The 25,710-nt window shown below is 58.2% G+C and overlaps 2 protein-coding genes across 2 annotated transcripts in view; one reads left to right on the top strand and one right to left on the bottom strand.

Moving 5' to 3' along the window:
• Positions 1-203: 203 nt before the first annotated feature.
• LOC135420428 (semaphorin-3D-like) lies at positions 204-22,991 on the top strand. Its single transcript, XM_064667911.1, has 18 exons — positions 204-318; positions 11,500-11,703; positions 16,478-16,638; positions 17,331-17,393; positions 17,622-17,741; positions 18,055-18,157; positions 18,259-18,387; positions 18,706-18,851; positions 19,081-19,195; positions 19,352-19,421; positions 19,824-19,968; positions 20,045-20,267; positions 20,384-20,472; positions 20,687-20,728; positions 21,015-21,172; positions 21,386-21,450; positions 21,661-21,791; positions 21,876-22,991. The coding sequence occupies exons 2-18, from the start codon at positions 11,580-11,582 to the stop codon at positions 22,284-22,286; spliced, it is 2,295 nt and encodes a 764-aa protein (XP_064523981.1). The 5' UTR covers positions 204-318; positions 11,500-11,579; the 3' UTR covers positions 22,287-22,991.
• The window catches only part of RAD54L2 (RAD54 like 2), a 69,159-nt gene continuing 66,358 nt past the window's right edge, over positions 22,910-25,710 (bottom strand). The window contains exon 23 of the mRNA XM_064667909.1: positions 22,910-25,637. Coding sequence (XP_064523979.1) covers positions 25,570-25,637 — 68 coding nt within the window. The 3' untranslated portion in view covers positions 22,910-25,569. The remainder of the gene's footprint in view (positions 25,638-25,710) is intronic.

The raw sequence follows: 25,710 nt of genomic DNA, 5'->3' as shown, positions 1-25,710 counted from the left end.
CTGCGGGGATGAAGCATCCCGGGGAAAAGCCGAATATTTCCCTATGACTCCGTGGAAGCCCGGCAGCTCCGGCCACACCGATCCCACACCGCTAGATGGCAATTGTGGTGTGCGGATGAATGGGACGGACCAGACGGAGCGTTCCCGCAGCCGGGGCTGGGTATGAATGAGGGGCTGCCCCCGGCTGTCCTCCCCCTCCGGCTCCTCCTGCCGCCTCCAGCCTCCAGGTGCTCTGGGTTCACTGGGAGAAGGCGCTGGAGCTGCTGGCCTGGTGGCAGGGTGGGCATTGCCGCTGGGATCCCGTTGGCTCCTTGACGGGTGAGTAACGAGCAATGGGTTTAATTGTTCATAAACTTGGGCAGCCCAGGCTGGTTCGGGCTGCCTTGGTTCCCTCCCTGGGAGAGCTGGCTGGGGTAGCATTCCCAGTGGGAGAGCTCAGCCTGGGAAGCTGAGCCGGGGTTGACCAGCCGTGAGCTCGTCTGCTTTCACTGTCAGCTTCGCTGTGTTTTATGGCTCCGTGCAGAGTAACTCACGAGTGACTGGGCTTTTCCCACCTCCTGCAGAGAGAGCAGACCTCGCTCTGCCGCTCCATTTGTCAGAGCATGCCGCAAAAAGTTTGGGATACTAATCTTTATAGAGTCATGGAATAGTTTGGGTTGGAAGGGACCCTAAAGATCATCTTGTTCCAACCCCCTGCAACCATCTTTTACTGTTATATCTATTAATGCTGTAACTTCAGTTCCGAGAGGTTTTGCACTTTTTTATTATGGTAAAGCTCTGTTTCCAAAGCTGTTTTTTTCTGATGTTCTTCTACTTCTATACTCTGCTTTGCTGCAAAGGTTTAACATCCCAAAATCCCACACTGGGCAGTTGTCACTAACCCATGCTGGGAGCTTTGCCACTGCTCAGAGATAACTTTGTCAGATTTCTCCCTCCCCCCCCCCCAGATAAAAATCAATCATTTGCCTTCAAACAGTTGTGACAGCCTTGATATAAGGAGAAAAAACAGCCTCCCTGATCCATGGGGGAATTTTCCCCTGCTTGGGCTTTATGAAATCTGTTGGGACAGGGAAATTGTGCTTCTTCAACCTCCCTCTGCAATGCCTCAGCTCTCAGAAACTTGGGTCATCCCATATAGCAGGCAGAAAAGAAACAGAGCTTGAGAAATGCCGGGTGCTCTCCAAAGGAGTCCTTGTAACTAATGATCCCTCTGCTTGGAAGCATCACAGAGCCTGAGTATGGATGGCTGGGAGTCGGGAGCCTTGCAAGCCTGAGTGTCCTGAAAGTGATGGGTGGGTGTTTCCGTGTGATGGGGCTGATACTCAGGGGGAGGGGGGAGGGAGGAGGTTGAATGTTTGTTTAACAAATAACAAAGCTCTTTATGAACTTAAATTAAGACAAAGAGGGTTATTTCTTCCTACCCTTGCTATCATTGCTCCTGAGTGTGTGGCAGCCCTACCTGGCAGCCGGGCCGAGGGATGTGCTGTCCACTGGAAATCATCTGGAAGCATTTCCCTGTGCAGGGTGTAGTGAGGGTCCAGTGAGCCCCAAGCACTGGCCACTGCTGTGGCTGCCCTTAGTTAAGAATTTATTGCCCGTAAGGAACCATTGCATTAATCCAGCTACTGAGCACTGGCAGGAAATTTCTGCTAAACTGGAAACCAGCATTTTTTTTGCTCCAGCCATGTGCCTGAGGGCAAAGGGGAAAGTGCTCTTGGAGATCTGGTCACAGAACTGCAGCCATCCCGCACACATGCCGGCCACGCGCCCCATGCGGGAGCTTTCTCTTTGCCAAGTGGAGCGTGTCCCAGCTTTCTGCCGGCCTCTCCTCGCTCAGCCTTCAAAGGGAGGGGGTCTGGCAGCCCTGACGGGTCACTGGCTTGACACGATGGGCTGCTGGAACAGACAGATTTCTCCTGCTGAGCTAACGGTATTGAAAACGACAGAGACGCAAACACCCCGGTGATTAATGGGACGGGGATGGGGAAGTCAATCTGAAAGCCAGGGCAGAGATATCAGCCCTATAAGAAATATGGGAAGAATTCATCCCTAATCTAATCTCACTGAATTCCACAAGCATGCAAGACAGGGATCATTTGCTGCAGTTCCTTAGGTTGAGAATTAAACAGGAAACCCCCAAGGATGTAAGATGCTCTCCCAAATACCAATGTGCTTGTGTGAGGAGGCTGCAGAGCATCTGCCATGGTCTAGCTGGGAAGGGCTGATGCCCAGGCTGTGGGGCTGCCAGCAGCAGCACCCAGCAGCACCCAGCTCAAGGATAGGGAGCTGGAGCCAAGCCTGGGGTCCCTGGCAGGTCTTGCTGCTGCTAATGATGCTCTTTGCCAAACCAAGTCCCCGAGCTGGCAGACGTTCCAAACGGTGAGGGGTTCTGGCTGCCTCGCTCTCTGCTGTGCTCCTGTGACACTCTCTCAGGGGCTGTTTACACCAAGGATAAAGATTTATTGTAAACCTTGGCTCCCAGACTCTTGGAGCTGCCTCTTCCTCCAAGTTTGGTCTGTCCCCACTCCGGCTGGGATTACAATGAGAGGTAGCTCAGAGAGCAGGGGGTAATTAGATCCTTACAGACACTCATTCACACCATTACAAACCTGCTGTTGGAAGCAGAGACATAGAGATCAGTCAGCTGAGTCACCTCCTGGTCTGGGGGGCCGTTGGGAATTGCTTTTGGATGGTGATGGGGGGATACATCCAGCCTCACCTGCCCTCTTTGAGGAGCCCTCCATGGGGACGAGGTCGGATCAGGGGATTCTGTTCCCCCTGCTTGGAGCAGGGAGCAAGTGGAGAGCAGGAGCAAGGAGAGAGGGTGAAAACAGTGTTACCTGCCCTGGACTGGGTCTCCAGCTTTGGTCCTCCCTGTGAGCCACTTGATACCTCCCTGCTCCTGCCCTGTTCACGGGAGCCAACTGTACCTTCTCCAACTCTTTGCCTGGGGAAACTGAAGCAAAATGACCCGTGTAAGACCACAGAGCTGGGCTCACAGCACAGGGAACCAAGTCATTCTCCCTCCCTAAAGACTAAATTATCCCAAATCACATCCATAAATCCCCAGCATCTTCCCGCAGCTGGGTGTTATGAATTATAGTAATTCCGTGGTACCCAGGAGGGACCACTCCATACTCCCGGCAGAGATAAGCCTTTGTTATTCCCGGATGTGGTCACTGTAGGGCATTTGGCCTCTGCTACCTCTGTGCTCAGTCATCCCACGTGCCCCTGAATCTCCCCCTGGCTCTGTTGTACCTGCAGGGATGCCAGGCCAGCACAACCCCTCTCCACCAGTGGGATGGCACGGCATGGAGCACAGTTATTGCCAGCATCAGCCCCACTTAACTTGGGAGCCTGCCCAGGATCTGGTTCCTCTGGAATGGTGCCGTTCACGAGCGCTCAGCCGTGTGAGGTGATTGTTCTGGTCTCATGTGCTGGCAAGCTGCCATTTATTGTGTGCAGGAACCCCCCCCGCTTCTCCCACCGCCGGGTCCAGGTTTATTTCCCCTTTTTCCAGGAGGAGACCACTGATGTCAGCTAACTTGGCCTTCGTGCTTTGTGGTGTGAAAAGGAAAACAAGGGCTTTCAGTTTCAATCTGTCCCTTGTCCTCTGAGGGGAGAGCCGGCCTTCCCACGGTGTGTGCTCCCACGCAGGAGGGTGGGGACATGGTGACAGCTCTGACACCATGTGCTGGAGCCATGTGCATGGAGTCAGGCTTAGTGCTGAGCTGGTCTGTGCTGGAGGAGAATGAGCTTCTTTGGGGGAAGATGGGACACTTGGAGTCAATCCCTGTCCTGTTATGCTTCCCATTTGACCACAGGCAGGTCACTCAGTCCAGCTGTGCCTCAGCCCCACACCGGAATAACAACAACCACAGTGGCCTTCCATGGCAGAACGCTGTGCAGATCAGTGCATGGAGGACAGAGAGGCCTTCACATGAGATAGGGATTGGGCAGGAGGGATGTGCCCTGGGAGCAGCACCTCGGGCGTGGGACATGGCGGTTGCTGCTTCTGACCTGCTGGGGACACGGGCACAGGAGCTGCGCTGGGAGGAGGGTACCCCTGCCTGTGTCCATCTGCTGGGTGGGGTTCTCCTGTGTTGTCAGGGCAAGGAAATGGCTGAAAGCAGGGAGATTTCTGCCTTGGAGCTGCTGATGCTGCCTTGGTTCTCCCACGGCAATGCTGTGGCAGCCGCCCAGGGCCTGACCTGCCCCAGCCCCTGCCAGACGCGCCAGCATCTTCAGCTCTGCCTGGAGCCGACCTGGCATCCCCTGGGGAAGCGTGACTGAGCAGCTGGCTGGGGTGAACGGCCCGGCGTGTATCCCAGTGTCTCCGCTGGTCGCTGATCCCGGGAAATACCCGGCAGAGAAGCCGCAGCCTTGCCCCAGGCAGCTCCCTCGGCCACAGCCGAGCTGCTGGGGTGGGGTCGCAGGGGTGTTCAGCCCTCAGGAGCTGCCTGCCAGGCAGAGCCGTGTCCCTGGCTCCCTGAGCAGTGTCCTGGAGCGAAGGGCAGCCCGTCGAGGCGGCCGCCGGAGCGTGGTGCTCCGCAGGGGTCCAAGGCTTGCGAGCCAGAGAGCTTACCCGGCAATCCAGGCTCTAATTCCCGAGGAGCCCAGCCAAGAGGCTCTGAGAAAAAGCAGATAACAGGGCCGGCACCCTCCATCCTCATTAAAATACTTTCTCCGCCGGAGGCCCCCACGCCTGCCCAGCCTGTTCCAATTAGCGCCGCGGCCGGGAGAGCAGGGAGCGGGGCTCTCGCTGATGAAAAGAAAACACTGCAGAGCTTTCAAGTGTCAGGGGAGGCGGGCGGCCCCAGCTGGGACAGCCAGTGGCCCCGGGAGTGCGACCGGCAGCCGTGTCGCTGGTTGGCAGCGGTGAAGCGGATCGTGAGCCGGGTCACTGAGCAGCAGAGCAGGTGTTTCACGGCCAGCTCCCGCCGGGAAGGGCCCTGGAATGATAGGTGGGGAGATGTGGCAAAGCTAACAGCTCTCCGAGAGGTGCTGAGCACCCTGTCCAGTAGGTCGGGAGGTGGGAAGCAATAATCCCACTGTGAATGAAGAAAATGAGTATTGCACATGGTGTGGGTTTGCTGCAGAATGCCTTGGCAGCTTCAGGAAGCAATTGGCTCTGGTTTGGGAGTGTTGGGAAAGGTTGCAGCCTGTCCAGGGAGCAGGGATGCTTTCCCCAGGGCTAGCTCTCCCCTGAGACACCCCTGGGGTGGAGCTGTCCCCAGCCCTTGGCTCTCTGCTGGGGTTCTTTACAGGGGTCCCACCAGGACCCCAACCAAGCCCACCACTTCTTTTCCAGGGGCTGGCAGCTTGTGACAGGGGGCGATGGCTGAGCCTGCCCAGGCTCCAGCTGCTGACCCTGGGCTGGCAAGCTCTGGATGGAAACCCTGAGTGTCACTCAGCCCCTCACCCCAGCAGCTTTACAGCCAGTCTGGGGCAAGGAGCATGGGCAAACTTGTCCCTGGCTAGAGACCACACCAGCTCCTGGCCTTGGAGCCCCTGCCAGGACGTGTGTGATTCACCCAGACCCAGCCTGGAAAGTCTGGAGCCCAGAGAATGGCTCCCAAGTGGGGTAAAGCTCCCTGAGCATCCCGAGGGCTGTGCTGAGTGTCAGGCCATGTGGCAGACAGGTGACAAGGGTGGGTTTCAGCACTGGAGTATAAATGGCTCTGAGGAATGCAGCACTGCCTCTGGGGACCCCCAAGGCTTTGGGGAGCTGGGCAGGCAGCACAGAAGGCAGCACACAGCCTCTTCTCTGCCTTATTTGGGTACTTGAACACAACATCAGAGGGTGGCAAGCCCCAAATGTGAAAGAATGTTAAGCTTCTCAATTGCATTAAGCAGCAGGTTGGGAGTGCAGTACGCCCAGCCCAGAGCTTATTACATCAAGTTAACCCACACTTGTCCCACCTCCGTTTTTTCTGGGGAGGAACCCAGTCCTCTGTGAATGTGCCACTTCCAGGTGGTGTCCCAGAGCCCCAATGTGGACAGCAGGACCGTGGCACTGCTCTGCACTGGAAGCTCCCTGTGCTTTGGCAGCATCTTGTGTGAGAGGAGACCTGCAAGGTGCAATTACGCTGTGTCTCCATCCAGCTTTCTCTGCATGTTGGACTCACTGCCTTCCTGGTGCTGGATGCCCTTGGGGTAAATTAGAGGGAGGAATGGTGGTGGTCCCTCAGCTGGCACTACCTGGCTCAAGTAGCACATTCAGGAACACCTGAAACTCCTGCAGGAATCACTGACTGAAAGCAGGGGCTGATGCAGCCCATCACTGTGCCCACCACTGTGCCCTGAGTCAAGTCCAGCTGCTGGGCCACCTTACCAACCAGATGCCTGAGAGCTGGGCTAGAGTGGGTTTCACCTCTCTCAGTAGCAAGGGAAAGGTAGGGGCTGAGCCAGCGGCCTTCCAAGAAAGGGATTAGCAGGATGATAAGGGAAGCCAGCTCCTTATCCCATCATAAACAGTTATTAATATCCTGGCCAGCCTTGGGCTTGGCAATTCCCCATTTGCTTTCAAAGGATGTGCCCCCAGCCAGAGTGTGCCTTAAGCTACTATAACTCCAGGGAGACAAACACCATGGAGACCTTCTGAGGTGTCACCATAGGCAGCAAAGTCCTCCTGACACCACCCAGACCACCGGGCTGTCCCTGCCCCATTGCCATTGTCACCCAGTGCCCATGAGGGAGGAGCCCCCCTGCCCAGGGGTTGACATGCTGAGGGTCCGTGGTGTGACAGTGGCAGCTGGGCTCTTTCGTCCCCACCCATGGTGCTTGGCACACTCCAGTAGTGTTGTCTGGCAAGGAAGGGTGGTCTGGGACTAATTGCAGTCGGGAACTTTAATGTCAGGAGGCAGGAGCATAAGAGGCTGGAAGGGAGTCTGCTGGCCAGCCTGGCTGTGTGGTGGCAGGGAAATGGAGGTGAAGCTGGAGCAGCCTCAGCCTTCTGCTGTTGTCCAACAATCCCTTCATCCAATCCCTCCAAATCCACTCCCCACAATCTCTGGGGCTGTGTATGGGGGTGTGTGATCTTGTTACTGAGGGGTTCACTGAGACTTTGATGTTTCACAGGGCACACTGAGGTGCTGTGATGCCACCCAAGCTCTGCCACTTGGTTTTGTGGTTCCAGCTCTGGTGTCTTGTTGCAGGACCATCACATTCCCCTCCCACAAACCACTCAGCACCACAGGCTCCCTCAGAGTTGGTCCTGCCCCAGCCTGGCAGCTCTGAGGGAAGACAGGGAGGGAGCCAAGGGCTCACCCCAGTGCCTTTGTCCTCCCAGCAGGGAAGGACAACAGCTGCCTCTCCCTGCAGCTGCCAGGGCATCCATCATCCTGGGCGGTATGGAGAGGGACAACCACAGCCCTGGGCTGAGCAGGGAGGATTCTGTTCCTGCGTGGCCAGGGAGGGGGCCAGGCAGTGATTTAGGAAGAGGGACAGCTGTGGGCAGGGGTGCAGGCCAAGGCACATGGCCAGCAGCTCTGGCTGTGAGTGCTCCACACACACATGGCTCCACATTCCCACGACACAGACCACATGGCAGGCACCCAACTGACCCATGGATGTGTGTGCAGGGATGGATGCCCAATTTAAGTCTGCTGGACCTCCTTGCCTGGCTTTGCCCCTTAGTGTCTTTGCCAGGGTGAGACTCCTTTCTCCCAGCTCCCAAAAGTGGCAGAGAAGGGACCACCCACACCAGAGTTTCTGCTGAGGGAGGCAGGACAGTCTCAGGAGTCTGGGGCTGAGGTCCGGGAGTCAGGGCTTGGGTGCTCAGGAGCCTCAGGCAGGGCCAGTCCCATGGAGGGACTCAGTTCCCTGGAGCTCTCCCCTCTCACAGCAAGTTCTACCCCAGCATTTCTGTCCCCCCACAGGGAAGACCCCTATGGATGGACATTGATAAGGTGTGCATATCCTCTCCTCCCCCCTCTCCTGTCCCTTGAGGTCCCCCAGCTGTTGGGGACCAGCATTTTGTCTCATACCCCAGCCCTGCCAGCCCTGCCATGTAACTGGAGAAGGCACGAGGCTGTCCATGGCACGTGGGGATTATCTGGGATACAATCAGGACTGTGAAACTGGTGGAGCACACGGCAACAGGGCGACTGCTGTTCGTGCTGTGGGATTGCTGAAGAGCTGAGCTTTCCCCCTCAGAGATAATCCATAGCCTGATAAACCCACTGCCAGGGCCCTTCCCCCTCTGACATTTGGGCTGGTTTACACTATTCATGGCATTGCAGCAGATAGGCGTTGTCAGGAGGAAACTGGAGTTTTCACGGATAAACCAGTCCCTTCCATACCCCGTGCCTCAAACAGGAAGGATTTGTCTTTTCCCTGGACTGCTCACTCTACAGCAAGACTTTCCAGAGGACTTTGTGACAGCCAAGAGCCTTAGACCTCTTGGACTTACATGGAGAACTCAATGCAGCCTTAGTACTTAAAGGGGGCTTATAAAAATGAGGGAGATTGACTTTGTACACAGGCAGACACTGACAGGACAAGGGGGGCTGGTTTTAAACTAAAAGAGGAGAGATTTAGATTAGATATTAGGAAAAAATTCCTCCCTGTGAGGGTGGTGAGGCTCTGGCATAGGTTGTCCTGAGAGGCTGTGCCTGCCCCGTCCCTGGAACTGTTCACATCCAGGTTGGATGGGGCTCTGAGAAACCTGGTCTAGTGGGGGGCATTTCTGCCCATGGCAGAGAGTTTGGAATTAGATGATATTTAGGGTCCCTTCCAACTCAAGCCATTCTGTGATTCTGTGGCTTCTGCAGGTCACCAGTGGAAGGGGAGGGAGGGCACAGGGCAGCTGCTGGGACCAGGGTGCCTGGTGGTCTGCTGGTAGAGTCAGCCCAGCACTGTGGTGTCACTACCCGTGCCACCTACCCCTGGCACTCCTGGTGACTGCCAGCCCCTCAAAATACAGCTGACATCCCCCAAGTCCTCACCGCCAGGTCCTGCTGTGCCTGGAGTATGAAATGTTAACCCCCCGCCATCCCCTCGCCCAGCAGCCTGCCCTCATCAGCACTTCCCTCTCCAAACTGAGATGGAAATAGTTGCAGCTCCGGACAGTTGATTATTTAAAGCTGTCGGGAGTGTTTAATTTAACCCTGGATTCATCATCTGCAGCTTGTTTCCATCCACCAGGCACCCACGCTCCCCCTCTCCGTGTAAACTCGGCCGAGCTCCTCACCTCCAGCAGATCTGTTTCCCCCATATCCCTGCACTGACTGGCACAGTGAGGGATGTCCCTGTGCCAGAGGCTGTGGGCACAGCCAGCTCGGGGGGGGCTGTGCTGGGATTTTAGCTGGGCATTGGAAGTGGATGTGGAGTCCCTCACTGTTACCTGGGCACAAAGGGAGGGAGTCCCAGAGTGACACACATGAGAAGTGTTTCTTACTGGAATTTTTCTTCCTTTCTCTGCTGCAAATTCCTCTAGCAAAACCCTCACTTTCTTGTCCCTGTCCCAGCCCTGCCAGGGCTTTTCCTGTGCATGGCTGTGGCTCCCGCTACCATCAGACCTGCCTTTGGCATTCCCAAGGCCGGAGATGGAGCACTGGTATAACTGAGCTGTAGATGGGAGTGCACACGCCTGCCCGACAGCCCCAGCCCCTCCTCCAGGCATGCAAAGCATCCCTAAAGCTCATCATGCGTGACCATGTCCCAAGGCAGGAGCAGTGCCCTGCCTGCCATCTGCAGAAGCCCTGGCATTCCCTGGGTCACGAAAGGTTCCTCCAAGGTTGGCTTAGCCCAAAGGTAAGCCTAGCACAGACCCAGCTCCATTTATAGAAAGCTGCAATTAGAGGCCAGCATTTTCCTGAGCCCTCCAGCAGCACAACACACTTTGGCAAAGGAAAAAAATACATCTGTCAAGTCCCAGACACGTCCTTGGGATGACCCCTGGGACAGCAGTGCTCGCTCAGGGCACGGCTGCGAGTCCACAGGATGGCTCTGGGAGACCCCACTGCAGGGGTTGAGCATGGGAGGAGCTGAAATGGCTGGAGCATCCCATCACTGCCTACTGGGAAGGGGTTTGTGGGGGAGCGAGGGCAGCACTGTCTGTGGGTCCCCAGTGTGGCCGATGGGTTCCTATCAGGGAACCTCCCTCCCCACAACCCAGGAAGAGTTTAAACCTGGCTAAACCCACCATGTCTGTGGGGTGTTTTTTCCCTTCCTATGTCAGTGGTTGAACTGTTGAAAAGTGCCCAGGAAGGAGTGGCTGGGTTGAGAGAGCAGCCCCAAAATAAAGAGAGACAGAGAATGGCACAGCAGTCACCCCGAGGTCACATCCATGTCCCGGGGTGGTGACAGGTCTCCTGGCACAGGGGAAGGCTCTGGAGCAGCAGCAGGCTATGCTGGCCAGAGTGAGATCCAGGCAGCAGTGAGGGCAAGAAAGCAGCAGGAGATGAGCGGCACTCCCTCCCAGGAAGCTGCAACCCAGGTCAACCATGAGCTACTGCTGGGAGAGAGAGAAACCCCCATTCCACCAGCCCCAAACTTCCTCCCTAGGCAGAGCTGAGCACTTCTTGTGCAAGGCAGAGACCAAAGAAGTTGGAAAGACTTGGCTGCACCATCCTTCCCACAGCCCTTCACTGGGATGGCAGGAATCCCCCGCTCCTGGTGCCAAGAGCCTCTGGCCAGGAATGAGCTAAAAAGCTCATTTTAAATCTTTCAGCCGTGGGACTGGACAAACTTAATATGCAGCAAGAGGGGGAGTTAGTCAGAGCTGCCATGTAGGGACCAGGACATTTATGAAGTGGAGAAAAAGTATCTAAATAGCCTGGATTAATTGGTGAGGGCCAGCAGGCCAGCCCCATTCCCGGCAGGAGCTGTGGGAGCTGCTGGACAAGGCAGTGAACCCCTGTGTGCCTCAGAAGGGATGTATGTGTCAGAGAGCCCTTCCAGCCTGCAGTATTCCACAGCCAGCAGATGCTGGTGGCCTCAGAGAGCTCTGTGGTGACCAGGCAATTTGCAGAGCTACTGGCCAGGGATATGTCATGTACATGCACAGCCACAGATGACGTGGATGGGATCAGAGAAGTGGCATTTATGGACAGTGCTCCAAAACATGGATTCCCCTTTAAGTGAGAGGGATGATATTTAACCCCAAGCTGAGATAAGATATTAGGGATCTTTCACCAGGCTCTGCCAAGCACTGGGATCTGAGCAGATATTGAGCAGAGGATGTCCAAGCTCTGAGAGCCTGTTGAAGGATATACTACTGCCCAAGCGCTCCTCACCTCTTCTCTCATGTCAGGCACCTCCAGGATACTCAAATCCCAGTGCTTCAAAGTACCACATGCTGTGGGCATGCTGGCATCACACTGTATGTACACTTCTCCTAAGCAGGCAGGAATAGCTGGTCTTCTGTGGACATGGAAGGCACTGGAGTTCCAGGGGGGCAGCTGATGAATGTCTATCCCAGCCACAGCTGCCTTCCCAGTGCCCAGACTGGCCCTCTGAGCACCAGCTGCAGCCTTCCCCTTTCTCTCCTTGCAGCTGGCGGCTGAGGTGGCATCTCGGCGCTGGACCATGGTGCTGTGAGGGCGAGTGGTCCCTGCCCACATCCCCGTGCCAGCATGTGGGCTGCCCCCAGCCACGGGCTGCCCCTCGCCACACTCCTCCTCTGCGTCCTCCTGCAGCAGCCTGGCAGCAGCAAGGCATGGAAGCAGCACGCCCCGCGCCTCCGCCTCGCCTACAAAGGTAGGGGCTCCTTGGGGTCTGCACCTTGCCTGGGAGGGCTGGGAGAGAGTCCTGCAAGGAGGGAGTGAAGGGGTGGCCAGGGCCTGGGGACACAGGCAGCAGCCTCATGGTTGTGGCTATAACATCTCCACATCCTTGGGATGTTTCAGGGGTGCAGCTCCAAGCAGTCCCTGAGGATGCTGTACCAGTGCCACTGGCATTGGAGAAGAGGGCCGAGTAGGGAAAACTCTGCCCTGGTCCAGTGCAACACCAGGACCAGAGAGGATGCCTCCTTCTGCTCAGACTCACTCTGTGTGTCTCACAGTGTGTCCTGGGCTGGGGCTGAACTGCACATCCCTGGAGAATGTCCCCTGCCTTCAGCTCACCATGCAGTGGGGACACTGAGCCCCAGGACAGTGCCACCAGCTCCTTCTCCTGCCTCCCACCAGCACAGTCCTGCCTGTACCTCTCCTCTCCTGCCAGGAGAGACTGATTCCCCGTGCAGATCATCTCCCTACTCCACTTTTCCCTTTCCCCCTACATCCGTCTGGTCTGTTCTTCAGGGGAGGCAGCGTTTTCTCAAGCCTGATGCAGAGGGGGGACTGCTTTGGTGACCTGAAGATGCAGCAATGGCAGACTGACAGGTAGCACAGCACACAGCCCAGCAGAGAAGTGTGGGAAGGGAGTTCCTAGGGAAAGAGTCTCTACAGCGGAATGACCTGAGCAGCTAGAGGAGAGCTCTGCTAACCTGGCAGCTCCTCACCCTGCCATGAACCTGGAGCATGGATGTGGCCAATTGACCTGCTTTCAGGTTCTCCCATGTGAAAACCAGCAAGCTGCTTTTGAAGATGGCAGCTCAGCATGTCCTCAGAGTGGACTTGGACGTGGCAGTCAGCAGGGCTGGACCAGCCCTCTCCACACTCGAGAGGGGACAGAGCAGCTTTCTCATGGGCATGGCATTCCAGGTTCTGGGGCCATCCTTTTGGCCTGCTCCATCACCCTGAGGAGCTGCTCTCCAGGCAGGGACAGCCAGCATGATGGAAGATGCTCTCTGTTTGTGGCTGCAGAGGACTGGACCTCCCAGGGATGCAGGATATCTGTGTGAGGAGAAGGCTTTGCTGATAGCCCAGCTCAGAAACACGGTGCAGGGTCTGCCTTTCCTTGGAGCCAGAGGAGGCAGAGCAGGGCTGCTGGGGCAGAGGGACTGCTGGCTTCAAAGCCCCACAGTGTCCCGGGGCCAAACATGCCAAAAACCCTTTTGGGCAGAGGCAGAAGAGGAAGCTCCCAGCATCGGGAGGGCTCAAGGACGAGGTGAACAATGGCGAGGGGATGTGACTCATTGACAGCACAGGGCAGGTTCAAGGACACAATGCCTTGAGAAGTTTAGGTTTAAAAACCCCTAGGAGAAAAAAAAATAAATAAAAGGAGGTCTTTGAGGGTCCATCCGCGGGGTCAGCCTTGCCCTCAGATCCCAGCATGGGATGGCAGGCGGATCCCTCGGCGGGGCGGGGGGACAAGACGCAAGCAGGGTCGAGAGAAGGAAATGACAGCAGCGACGGCCCGGGAGCACAGGAAGGATGGGGCACAGGGCACGGGGCCAGGAACAACAGCAGCGGCTCCCATCCCGCCGAGGAGGCGAGGAGGAGGTTTATAATAGCACACCGGCCACCCCGGCCGGGCAGGGGCAGCCTGGGGTGAGCTGGGTCAGGCTGGGTCAGCCCCAGCGCTGCCCGAGCTGAGCCTCTCTCTTTTCCAAGGCTGTGCAGCAGTGTGGGTGTTCAGTGAAACCACAGCGCGCCTGCCAGCTCCTCCTGCGGGAATATCCCGGGAACTGGCAAACGGGTCCTTTGCCAGCCTTTGATCTGCAGCCAGCCCAGCCGGGCAGCACCACGCAGCAAGTGCTCCAGAGGGCAGGGTGGTCATGGGGCTCTGGTTATCGGCACCAAGAGCTGCCCTGGCACGTCCCTTATCAGCCAGCAGCAGTGAGGGGCCAGAGCCCGATTTAGCACCAAGCTTCCCCCGGGTTTCGGGGATCTCCTCCGTGGGCTGCTGCGCCTGGTGGCGGGGGAAGGGGCCAGGAGAGCCCTCCAGCACAGCCGGGAGGTGACCCCAGGAAGCCCAGGTCACCCTGCATGGAGGATGGTGTAGCTGAGGGGCAGGCAGAGATGATGGATGGGACAAGGCAGTTACAGTGGTCCCGGCAATAGAGACAAACACCGCGGCCTTGGGAGGTAATGAACACAAAGGAGAGGATGTTTCTCGGGGCTCATCTGTCGGTTTGACCATGGCACAGCTGCTGCAGAGATGCCCTGGTTCCCTACCTCCAGGGCTGGGTTTGGATCAAATGCTCTGGGAGTGAGAAGAGACTGGTTTGTGTGGGGCAGCTTCCTGGGTCTGGATCACAGCACCCAATGTCCTCTTGGTGAGGGAGCAGAGCCGTGCCACGGGGTCAGGCTCAGACCCTCATGGTCATTAACCTGCCAGAGGAAGCAAGTGCAGGGCAGTGAGTCCTTCCAGGGTTCTCCCATGTATTAACCATGGCAGCAGGGAAGGCTCCTCCATCACCCTGCCTGATCTTGTCCTCAGCACGTCAGAGGGTGACCAACAAGTGACACTCTCTAGGATCAGCCTTGTCCTCTGCCCTTCCCTCCCACCCCAACCTGCCTCCCCAGAGTCCTGCCTAGCATTTCCCTCCTCCCTGAATCAAGCAGGTCCTGGTGCTGACAGACATAAGAGAGTGAGTGATGCACTGCACTCCACTGGGGACCCAGCAGGGACAATGGCTCAGAGGCAGGGACAGGAATTCAGCTGTTAATCCCATTCAGCTAGAGGAAAATTGCTTGGAAATCTTCTCCCCTGTATCCCTGGTATCCAGAGGAGGCACCCGAGGAAAGGTGGGGAGTGCAATGGGGCTGTACACAGTTTTTGTGGGAGCAGGAGGAGAGCCAGGAGCTCCTTGATGTAGCTGGAAGTGGCTCCTGGCAGAGGAGGATTTGTGGCCCCCCCTTACAGGAGCTCTGATCCTGGAGGAAGGGGAGACGGAAGCGCTAGCTGGGAGCCAGCCTGGCTGCTGGATCCGGGCAGGGACCCACGTGCTGCTGGGCCCAGCAGGGACCACCGGACGTCAGTGGCGTCTCCAGCCTTCAGGCACTGGCTCTGCTTCCCCTCTGCCCTGGAAAGGGGGTGGAAGGAAGTGAGACAACCTCCCGGGTCAGCCGGTTCCCTTCGGATGGAGCTGTGCCCGTGCCCACGTACACCCCACCTGCACCTGGGGCCGCACGTCCACCCACGCTCCCATCCACACTCCACCCACCCAGCCAGCACCGGCTCCTCTCCGCAGCCTCCCTCCCTCTGCTCCTGACACACTGCTTCAATCCATGTGATTTGGGGCAGATTTTCAGTCTGGGACTTACAGATCTCTCTGGGTTTCCAGCCACACTCTGCCTCTACTCAGTTCCCATCCAGCGCAGCCCATTTCCATCTCCTCTTCCCACGGCCCCACTTTTGCCCATGTCCCTGCACAACACGAAAGCCAGGAGCAGCCTTCCCAGCGTAGCCAGCCCCCTATCCCCAGCCACATCTCGGCACTTTTGGAGATGAAAGCTGTATGTTACGACTTCTGGAAGCCCCAAGGCCTGCCCCAGTGCAGGTTTCTCCTGCCCCGATCCCTGGGAGCAGGCGCTCAGGGGCGGCAGCTGCTGCGGTCCCGTGTCCGGTGCAGCCGCCACTCCGGCGGCACTGGGGGGTGATTGCCCTGGCAACCAGCCACCGAACCTGGTGCTGCACATCACAGGCTGATGCGAGCCCAGGGGATGTTGTTTCAGGAGTTTTAACCAAAAGAAAAGAGCTTATTGTCTCCCTCACACACCCCCATGGCTGCAACTGTGCCAGAAGGGCCATGTGAGCCACTCCGGCTGCTGCACAGGAGGAGCTGCAGCCTGAACAGCAGAGCCTTTCCTGCTGTCCTGTCTCCACTCTCCATGGATTGTGCTGGGTCCATGGCACACTTTCCCCTCAGCAAGGTGGTTCTTCCCTCCAGCAGTGCCAAAGGGGTGCCACAAAAAGCCCTTTTCCCTAGCTAGTCTAATGCCCAGGACACAGAATGGGAAATGTGGGGTGCTTGGTGCAGGGTTGGAGTGGCATCCAGGACACAGCTGAGAACTTCCTTTACAAGGGTCTGTCCCGATGCTCCCATCCTCCTGCCTGTCCCTGTGCCTGAAGTCCAGCAGCCACTTCACAGACTCAAAGGGTGGGCAAAGAGGGTGTCCAGACTGGGCTGTGGTGACGTTTCCTTGGGGGCTGTATTTGCCTCAGCAAACAGCCAAAAACCTTTTTTATGTAAACTCTCTTGATCTGAAACGCATGGAAAACATGCCAGGAGGCACAACAAGCAAGTCTCCTCTGCTCCATCCTCTCCCCACAGTTTCAGGGTGCAGAGGCTCTGCAGCTCCAGGAGTTCTGCAATCCAGGCTGGAAGATGAGCACTCTGGGCTCCTGGGCTGGATCCCTGTCCTGCTCTGTGCTCTGCAAACCAGCTCAGCCAGGGCAAGGTCAGCATAGTTCTCCTCTCCGTAGGAGTGACTCTTTCTCCCAGGAAGGAACATGGAGGAGACTCCATGATGAGCTCAGGGGCACCAAGGACAGTGGGTTTCACTGAGGCAGAGGCAGGAATTGTGATTCCTTGGAGTAAGGGTAGGTAACCAGGGCTGTCCCAGCCAGGGAGGCACAGGGTCTCTGGCTGCTGGTTGTGTTGCTCATGGATGGGTTTCTCTTTCTCCCGCACTGTGCTCCTCAGACCTGCTGAAATCCAACAGCTCTCGCCTGCTGCTGGCCTCAGGGGATGGGATGGATTTCCAAGCTCTCTTGGTGGATGAAGACAGAGCCTGGCTGATGGTGGGAGCAAAAAACCACATCTTCCTGCTCCACCTGGACCACCCCAGCAGAGAGCCTGAGAAGGTCAGTGCTGGGAGGAGGGTGGCCCTAGCCAAGCTGGCCTCTTCCTCCCTGGGAGCAACTCCTTGTCCCAGCACCAGGGCGTGGAGGTGGATGTGCTCTGAACTGGGCTGTTCTAACCTCACTGGGGACACATTTACACCAGGATGTCTCAATCACTGGGGTCAACCCATCCCTGGCAGTGCTGGGCCCTGCTGGGACGGGCTGACGCCAGGGAGGGACAGGGTGGCTTGGCCAGGAGAGGTGACCTGGGTGGACTGAGGGCAGTGCCCAGAGCCCTGCAGTCACATCTAGTCCCTGCTGCTGCAGCAACAGCTCCAGCAGTGAGTCCACTAATGTCATCCCAAGACATCCTGCTGGCAGGGTGCACAGCTCAAGCCCAACAAAAGAAAAGCCCATTAAGGCACCGCAGCCTGGCGTTCCCACGGGCCAGGATCCAGGAGAGCCTGCCCACTGCCTGGGCGTGCCGTGGCCCACCCAGGCTCTGTCCCCATGCTGGGTTCACTCTGAGTTGATTTGGCAGGATGCCCACTGGGCCCTAGGGACCCAGGGGGGTGTCAGACCTGTGGCAGAGCAGCCCCATGTCCTTGTCGTGCACCTGAGCCTGGCAGCGCCTTTTGACTGAGCCTGTTCCCACCGGAGCCGTGGGAGCCAAGGGAAACAGGGGCTGCATCTGAGGGGTCGTTGTGTTTCAGATTTTCTGGCCAGCCCCCAGGGAACAAGTCGAGCACTGCCAGCTGGCAGGGAAGAACGTGGAGGTAAGCAGGGCTGGCAGCCCCGGCTCATCGCCTTTGGCAGTTTACCATGGAGGTTAAACATCCCTGTCACCCCGAAAGCGAGCCTGGGGGTCTGCCTGGAATGGGGTTGTGGAGCCAGCCAGAGCCAAGCCCAGCTGGCCAGGTGCCATGGCAGGGTCTGGCCAGGCTCCTCATCCCCAGCAGACACACCAGGACTCAGCCCAGTGACAAACATCTCCCTCTGTGCAGACGGAGTGTGCCAACTTCATCCGCCTCCTCCAGCCCTTCAACCGGAGCCACGTGTTCGCCTGTGGCACCGGCTCCTACCAGCCCGTCTGTGCCTTCATCCAGCTGGGAGCCAGGGGGAAGGTGAGGAGCACCCTGGACAGACAAGTCCCCATGGCAGAAGGTGCCAAGAGATCCCCATTCCCAGGGAGCAAAGGGAGAGGGAGCCCCAGAGCGTGGGGAGGGTGGACAGCCTGGTGCAGTTCCTGACATTCACATGACGAGAGCAACTCCGGCTTGGCAGTGCCAGGGTGTCTCATGGAGATGGGACCAGGTCCTGGCATCCTCCTCGAGGACTCCACTCATCACAGACCTGAGCACTCCAGCCTCCTTTCCACTCTTTCCCACAATCCTAGCTTGTTCCCCTGGGCTGACATCTCCCCCTTGGCTCTGACAGGGTCCCAGGGCTCCCCCCATGCGGCTGGTGACCCACTCCTTGGAATCGGGGCGAGGACGGTGCCCGTACAGCCCCCGTGAGCCCTTCACGGGACTCCTCGTCGGTAAGAGCGAGAGGGAGCAGAGGCGATGCTGGGAGGGGAGTGCTGGGCATGGTCTGTACTGGGAGGTGCTGGTTCCCACCCACACCCCCCTGACCCCACAGATGGGGAGCTGTATTCAGGCACCTCCAGTGACTTCATGGGCAGCAGTGCTGCCTTCTTCCGGACCTGGGTCCACGGGGCAGAGCAGAGCTACATCCGCACGGAGCAGAACCAGGACCACTGGCTACATGGTAGGAACAGGGTGACTCATGGGGCACGGGAGGGGTTCTCCTGACTGCTGGGGAGAGGCTGAGGCCAGCACTGGGGCCAGAGCTCTCTGGTCTCACCCAGTTCTCCTCTTTGGGGGAAGCACTAATGAGGCCACTGGTGGGATCCAGGCTCCAGCATGCACTCCACAGCCTGAGCACTGGGAATGGGGCTCTGCCTCCCAGGTAGCCAGGTCTACGCAGGCCCTGTGTACCCTCAGCACCTGCCAGGGGCTTTCAGGGTAGTACCACACGGTGGGATGAGGACACAGGGCCACGTTGTGCTGCTCTTTCCCCCCGCAGAACCAGCGTTCATTGGTGCCTACGACATCCCTGACACCTACAACCCTCACGATGACAAGGTCTACATCTTCTTCCGTGAGACAGCCATGGAAGCTGGGCAGTGGGAGCGGCGGCACATCCATGCCAGGGTGGCCAGGGTCTGCAAGGTCAGTTGCCAAAGGCCAGTGTTCTGTGGATGGATGTCCCACCGGGTGGGCTTTTACCTCCTCTGGACCAAGAGGCATCCCAAACAGTGAGACATGAGGGTGCCACTGCACACTGACCACAAGGCAGAAGGCTCAGGGCTGGGAGTGTCCTGATGTGGGAACAGCGAGGGCACAGTGGCGGGGGAGGCTCTGAGAGGCTGGACTGACCCCAGCTCTTGGTGCCTGGCAGAATGATGTTGGAGGGAAGCGCAGCCTCATCAACCGCTGGAGCACATTCCTGAAGGCCCGCCTGGTGTGCTCCATCCCTGGGCCCCAGGGCACCGAGACCCACTTCGACCAGCTTGGTGAGTGCACAGCCCTGGCTGCAGCCAGGAGCAACACTGCTCTGCCACAGCTGCTCCCTCCCAGGGAGGAGGGCACAGCATCAAGGATGCCTGCCTGCATCCTCTGGACTGGTACTCCAGCTCTGGGGTGCCTCACCTCAATCCCTCTCTTTGCAGAGGATGTTTTTCTCTTGCGCACCCGGGACCCCCAGAACCCCCTTGTCTTCGGCCTCTTCACGGTCTCCAGGTGAGCAGGACCCTCATTAGCCCCTGCGTGGGGCAGTCCAGCCCCCCAGCCCCTCATCAGTGCTGCTCCACAGGGAGCCCTGGGTGGAGAAAGGCAGGACCAGCACCCAGATGGCTGAGGAAGGGCCACCAGCCTTTCCCTGTTTTCCCTGCTGCTGGTTCACCAGCCCAATGCCAAACCACAGGTTTGACATCAGCACAGCCAGCAGTCCCACAGGCTGGACTGGCTATTCCGAAGGGATTCCTGTCAACCCCGGGGTGCTTTGCACGACTCCAGGGCTGACAGGGGACAGTGTGGGCTCAGGACTGTGGGCATGCATATGCCTGGTCCCCGTAGAGCAGCTGGGTCACTGACAGCTCTGTGGAGCAGCCGGGACAGTGACAGCCCTGTGCTTCCCCACAGCGGCGTGTTCAGCGGCTCTGCCGTCTGCGTTTACTCCATGGCTGCCGTGAGAGCTGCCTTCAGCGGCCCCTTTGCACACAAGGAGGGATTCGACTACCGCTGGGTAGAATACAAGGGCCGCGTCCCCTATCCCCGCCCTGGCACGGTAAGGGGTTGGGGAGCACCTGCGGGGGGGAGCGGGACAGACTGGCCCGGCCCTGATGCAGCCCCGTGTCACACAGTGCCCCAGCGAGACGTACGACCCCCTCCTGCAGTCCACCAAGGACTTCCCCGACGAGGTGATCAGCTTCATGCGCAGCCACCAGCTGATGTGGGAGCCCGTGTACCCGCAGGGCCGCCAGCCCGTGCTGGTGAGGGTCAATGTGCCGTACCGGCTGCGGCGGCTGCTGGTGCACCGGCTGGAGATGGAGAGCCGGCACTACGATGTGCTCTTCCTCGGCACAGGTGGGAGCTCACACCGGCTCTGGGGACACTGTCACCGCGGGGCAGCTTGCGTGGCACATGAGTCCCGCTGTCCGAGGGGCTCCCAGCCCTGACAGCTCCTTCTGCTGCCTTCGCAGATGAAGGCAAAGTGCTGAAGGTGGGGCTGGCCGGCGGGGTGAGCCGTGGCACCGAGGTGATCAGTCTGGAGGAGATCAGCGTCACTAAGGTACAGGAGTCCGTGGTGGCACCACGGGGGCTGGACCATGATAGCTTGACGGGGGCTGACCAGGCTGCTTGCAGGGAGCAGGAGGAGCTGGGACTAGGGATCTGGGCCAGGGTCCTGGCATTGGGGACACACCATTGGGGACACAACCCCACTGACAGGTTGGGACACACAGGAGGGACTGACATGGCTTCAGCACCTTCTCCTTCCCTTCCAGGTGCCTTCTCCCATCCTGGACATGAAGTTGTCACCGAAACGGGTGAGTCCTCCCTCCTGCTTCTCCCTAAAGCAGCCCAGGGACAGGGACAGAGGGCAACTGGTCCCAGCCCCTCTACCTGAGTCCCTTGGCCCCAGGGCTTGCACATTTAGGGAATGGGATCCTGCCAAGGCATTAGGGAGGTGGCAGGCTCTGTCTCATGCTCCTGGTGTCCCCCGGTGTCGTCCCCCCCCCCCCCCCCCCCAGCACGGGGCAGGAGCTCTGTTCCCTGCCAGCCCTGGTCTCCAGCCATGGGCTCTGACTGCTGCTGTTCCTCTTGCCTGAGCAGCAGGAGCTGTTTGTGAGCAGCACCCATGGGCTGGTCCAGCTCTCCCTGTACCGCTGTGAGCTCTATGGCAAAACCTGCACCGACTGCTGCCTGGCCAGGGATCCCTACTGCACCTGGGATGGCAAGACCTGTGCCCCACACCTGCTCACTGAGAAGAGGTGAGTGTCTACCCGGGCCAGCCCTGTTGTACTCCTGCAAAGGGATGCTGTCAGAAGCAGGAATGGGCAAGTGCCAGCCTTGGAGCTCTATCCACCAGCCCAGACCCCTACTGCTACTCTGCCTGCCTCAGCCCTCTCTGGTCCTTCTCCCTGGCTACTGTGCCATGGAGGGGTCCCACAGCCCACCCCACAGCCCTGTCTGCTCTCCCACAGGCGTGCCCGCTGCCAGGACATGCTGAAGTCTGACCCCCTCAGCCAGTGCCAGGGCACAGCAGAGGGTGAGCACCAGCCCCAGCCCCTCTAAGAAGCCCCAGTGTGGGCAGCCAGCTCTGTCAGGGAGCAGCCATGCCCAGGAGGGCGGGCGGGATGGAGCTGGGAAACCAGTGCCCCCACCTCACGTTGGGTGCTCCGTGCTGCCCTCCCTCCCGCCCGTCACGCAGATCCCACGCAGGGGACTCACCCCTTCCTCTGTCCCGTCCGCTGCACAGGGACTGCTGCTGTGGAGAAGCTGGTTTTCGGGGTGGAGAAGAACTCAACCTTCCTCGAGTGCCTGGCGCGCTCCCCCCAGACGACGCTCCGGTGGCTGGTGCGGCACGGCGAGGAGACGGCGCCGAGCGAGGTGCGGGGCACGGGGCAGTGGGGACGGGCAGCAGGGGGGGCTCGGTCGCCAGGGACCGACCCGGGTTCTCTACCTTTGCCCCAGGTCAGGAACAATGGACGTTTCTTGGTGCTGGAGCAAGGGCTGCTGATCCGCCAGCTGGCGAGGGAGGACGTGGGCACCTACGAGTGCCAGGCGGTGGAGCGCTCCTTCTCGCGGCCCCTCAGCCGATACAGCCTCCGCGTCATCGGACACGAGGCCATGGAGCTGCCGCCCTACAAACGGAGCAAGGGGGCTGAGCTCGGAGGGACCCACCAGAGCCCCCGGCCCCGCACTGACCTGCAGCCGGGCTACAAGGGCTTCCCGCGGGCCCTGGGCGCCCCGGGCACCAGCCTGGACGCCTATTGCAATGCCCTGCGGCACCAGGAGAGGCAGCGGCAGAGAGCCTGGCACCAGAAGTACCCATCCCCGGACAGCAAGAACGGCCGGGTGCGGAGGCACCCCCAGCGCCTGTGAGGGAGCCAGGGCTGCCCACAGCTCCCTTCCCGATCTCTCCAGGGCCTTCTCATTGGCATCAGCTCTGAGAGACCTCTCGCCTTCCCGTGCAGAAATGCCTTGCTCTTACTACCTCAATCCCTGCCAGTCCCAGCTGCTTCTCCACGTGCCCCAGGAGCACCAGGCCCAGGGCACACAGCCTGCGCCTGCTCTCCGAGACTCTATTTACCTGCAGAATATTTATTCTCCTTGTTTTCCCCTGGCCCTTGATGACAATCATTATCAGCAGCAATAATAAGCACAGAGGACAGAGAAAGGCAAGAACCAGCCCTCCCAATGGTTCGCTGACTCCAGGCAGCACCCAGCCAGGCCATGGACACTGGTGCATCCAGCCTCCCTCCCCTCTGGAGGTGCCAGGGGGCTCACCTGGGCAGCTGCCGAGGTGCCAGTGGAGCCCAGATGCTGCTGGAGGCAGCGGGACACGGCTGCCGGCTGAGCCTGGGCTCCAGGTGAGCAGAGATGCCCATGCCCAGCCCAGCTCCAACCCACTTCAAACCACATTGCCTTCTTTTTTTAATTTTGACATTTATATTACCGGGGGAGAAAAAAAAAAAAAAAAAAAGAGAGAGAGAAGCAACAGGCAGTTATACCAACTTACAATTTATTATTTTTTTAAAAAATGACATGAAACACAAGTAAAAATAAATACATCATATAAACAACAAATTGTTCAAAGTCTCTGTTCTGGGAGATCAGGTGAGCACATCCCGTTCGACAGAGAGAAGAGGGAAGCACATGATCATGCGTGGGGCCAACCGACCAACCCACCCTGCTAGCAATACTCCTCTTTCCAACCACAACAAGACAGGCCACAAACTAAGGCGGTAGTAAAAAAGAAAAGAAAAAAAAAAAAGAAAAAGAAACTCAAACCAACACAAAACCCCAAATGAGACTCAGTGATGGATTCCTTCAGGCTCCTGTGGATTTGCCAGACTCCAGCTCCAAGCTGGGTACCACGAAGCAGCCGAGGCAGTGGTGGTAGCCTGGGAGGTGGCAGAGGTTGCTCTCCCTCACTTGCCCCGTTGTCCCTTCGCAGGGAGCGCCTGCTCCAAGTTGTGAGGAGCCATCACCACTGTAATCTAGCTGGACTACGTTGCCCGTTTAACCTCTGCCCCCCACCCCAGCCCTCCCCCCCAGGTCCTTCCAAGACTGGATTAACAAAATTCATCCCAGAGTGGCGAGAAACACCAGCTGTGAAGGTATTTGCTGTACTTGTCCCTGTTGTCCGGGAAGCCGCCCCCAAACCAGCAGCAATTCTCGTGCATTCAGCCACTTTCATTTGTTGCCCAGAGAAGCTGTGGATGCCCCATCCCTGGAAGTGTCCAAGGCCAGGCTGGATGGGGCTTGGAGCAACCTGGTATAGTGGGAGGTGTCCCTGCCCATGGCAGGGTGTTGGAACGAGATGATCTTTAAAGTCCCTTCCAACCCAAACCATTCTATGAATCTATGATTCGCTGACATCACTAAGTCAAAACACACATAATTTCTAGTGAAGCCTCCATGGAAATCTCACCCTTTGCTTGCCAGAATATTTGCTTTCTCCAAGTACCTGCACCCACCCCATCACCCTCCCAGGTGCTCTGGGAGGATGACGAGCAGCAGATTCTGCCCAACGTGGGCCATGCTGGGCTGTGTTGCCCCCATCCTGCAGTTCCCTATGATACCCCAAGATTTCCATCAGCAGTGAGGGAAACAAGCCCACCAAGACCAGGGCACACAGCAGCCACCTCCATGCCCATGGCACTGTCCCCAGTGGCACCCAGCCTTTACCTGATTGTTCCCAGGAGTGGAAACTTCCCACCTGAGGGAAGGACCAAGGGCTGGATGCTGACGTGGAGGGCAGTTGGCCATTCCCAATTCCCCACAGCAATGCCCAGGCCTCAAGGCTGTGCTCAGGAATCCTCCTTATTGTCCAAACCCTCAGCAGAGAGTCCTGCACTGCTGTCCTCAGTGTCACCCACAGCCCCATGGAGAACTGGCAGCTGCTTCCTGTCAGGTCATTTGGAGACAGAAATTCAGCAGCAAAAGAAAAATTTAACCCGTGCAGGGAAAGCCCCTGTTCTGGGCTCAGGAAAACCAAGACAGGACCCTCTGCAGCAGAACCACATGCTGGAGAGGAGAAAACTCTGGGGAGAGATGAGGGGGAGAGTGGGTCCCACAGGAGGGGAGTTTTAGGGCTCAGAGAGTTCCCACCACTCGGAAAGACTCTGGATAACCCACACTCCCCCCCCACCTTCTGTGGGGTGGAGGAAATCCTTCCCCTGGCACAATGGGAGAGCAGGTGCCTCCGGTTGCCTTGGAGCAGCCCCAGCCCCAGTCAGCCCCCAGCTGTGGCCAGGGCATCATTGCCATCTCTGCCACCACCTCTCAGCCAAGGCTCTGCCTGGGGCTGGAAGCTGGGGCAGAGGTAGGGCTGGGGCTGTACTTGGGCACTTGCTGGGCAGGGCCAACATGCTGCAGCTGCCTGGAGCCAGGGATGTTTGCCAGCGGCATGCACACCACAGAAGGGTGGCAAGGGGTCTCCAAGCTGCCATGGCCATGCAGGAGCCAGGAAAACCCTCACACCTCACCCTGGTGCCAGGTTAATGACCAGAACAGGGCACGAAGTGCGCACCCCATGGCAGCTGAGTGCCAGCTGCCCCTGGCTCCTGTGGCCACAGGGCTTGGGCTATGCTGGGGAACCCCGGGAGGACATCGAGTGGCAGCATGGAGATGTGCCAGGGCCTGCTCAGGAAGTCCTGGAGAGGCAAGGAGCAGAGAAAATGGTGTGCAGCCACCAGTATCACATCCAGAGCCACGACACTGACTGCCCCCAGCCAAATCTTCACACCTTGTCCCAGCACAGGCCCCATTCAGATGTGGGAGGGTCCCTTGGATGAGCCCCACTACCCTGACCCCCACCAGGAAGGACTGGGGCTGCAGCAGGGCTCTAGTGGGGGTCTGCTTACATTCCAGCCTCCCACACGCGCCCCCAGGGTCTCAATGCTTGCTACTCTCGACAAGGAAAAAGCCCTTGCCTAGGTTCATTCCCCAAATCCACCGGAAAACTGACAGCCTCACAGGGATGCAACGGACATCTGGGCAAGCTTGTCATACAGTCAGTGTCACAGGGTTGTGCATGAGGTGGACACACAGAGCACAGGAGGGCATGACTCACAGATGCAGCACTGTCAAGTCTTTGGAGAAACTTGCATGAACACCATCAGTTAATTTGCTTTGTTACTTTTGTGGGGGGGTTTGATTTTTATTTCCATGGTGCATCCAAAGACAAGTTGTCCAGCAGTTTGCTCAGAACCCCTCGGTTTTCAACTCCTAGGATATGTTAAAGAAGAAAGCACTATTTTAATGTTTGTTTTTTAAAAAAATAATTAAAATAATTTGCATA

Source organism: Pseudopipra pipra, chromosome 11 (assembly GCF_036250125.1).
Source record: "Pseudopipra pipra isolate bDixPip1 chromosome 11, bDixPip1.hap1, whole genome shotgun sequence".
In the NCBI taxonomy this organism is placed as follows: domain Eukaryota; kingdom Metazoa; phylum Chordata; class Aves; order Passeriformes; family Pipridae; genus Pseudopipra; species Pseudopipra pipra.
This window is presented reverse-complemented; position numbering and strand designations above follow the sequence as displayed.

Bases quoted from the DNA above. Each gene is read 5' to 3' on its own strand.
- LOC135420428 (XM_064667911.1), top strand. From the start codon at position 11,580: ATGTGGGCTGCCCCCAGCCACGGGCTGCCCCTCGCCACACTCCTCCTC. The intron at 11,704-16,477 runs GTAGGGGCTCCT...TGTGCTCCTCAG, and splicing joins CCTCCGCCTCGCCTACAAAG to ACCTGCTGAAATCCAACAGC. The intron at 17,742-18,054 runs GTGAGGAGCACC...TGGCTCTGACAG, and splicing joins AGCTGGGAGCCAGGGGGAAG to GGTCCCAGGGCTCCCCCCAT.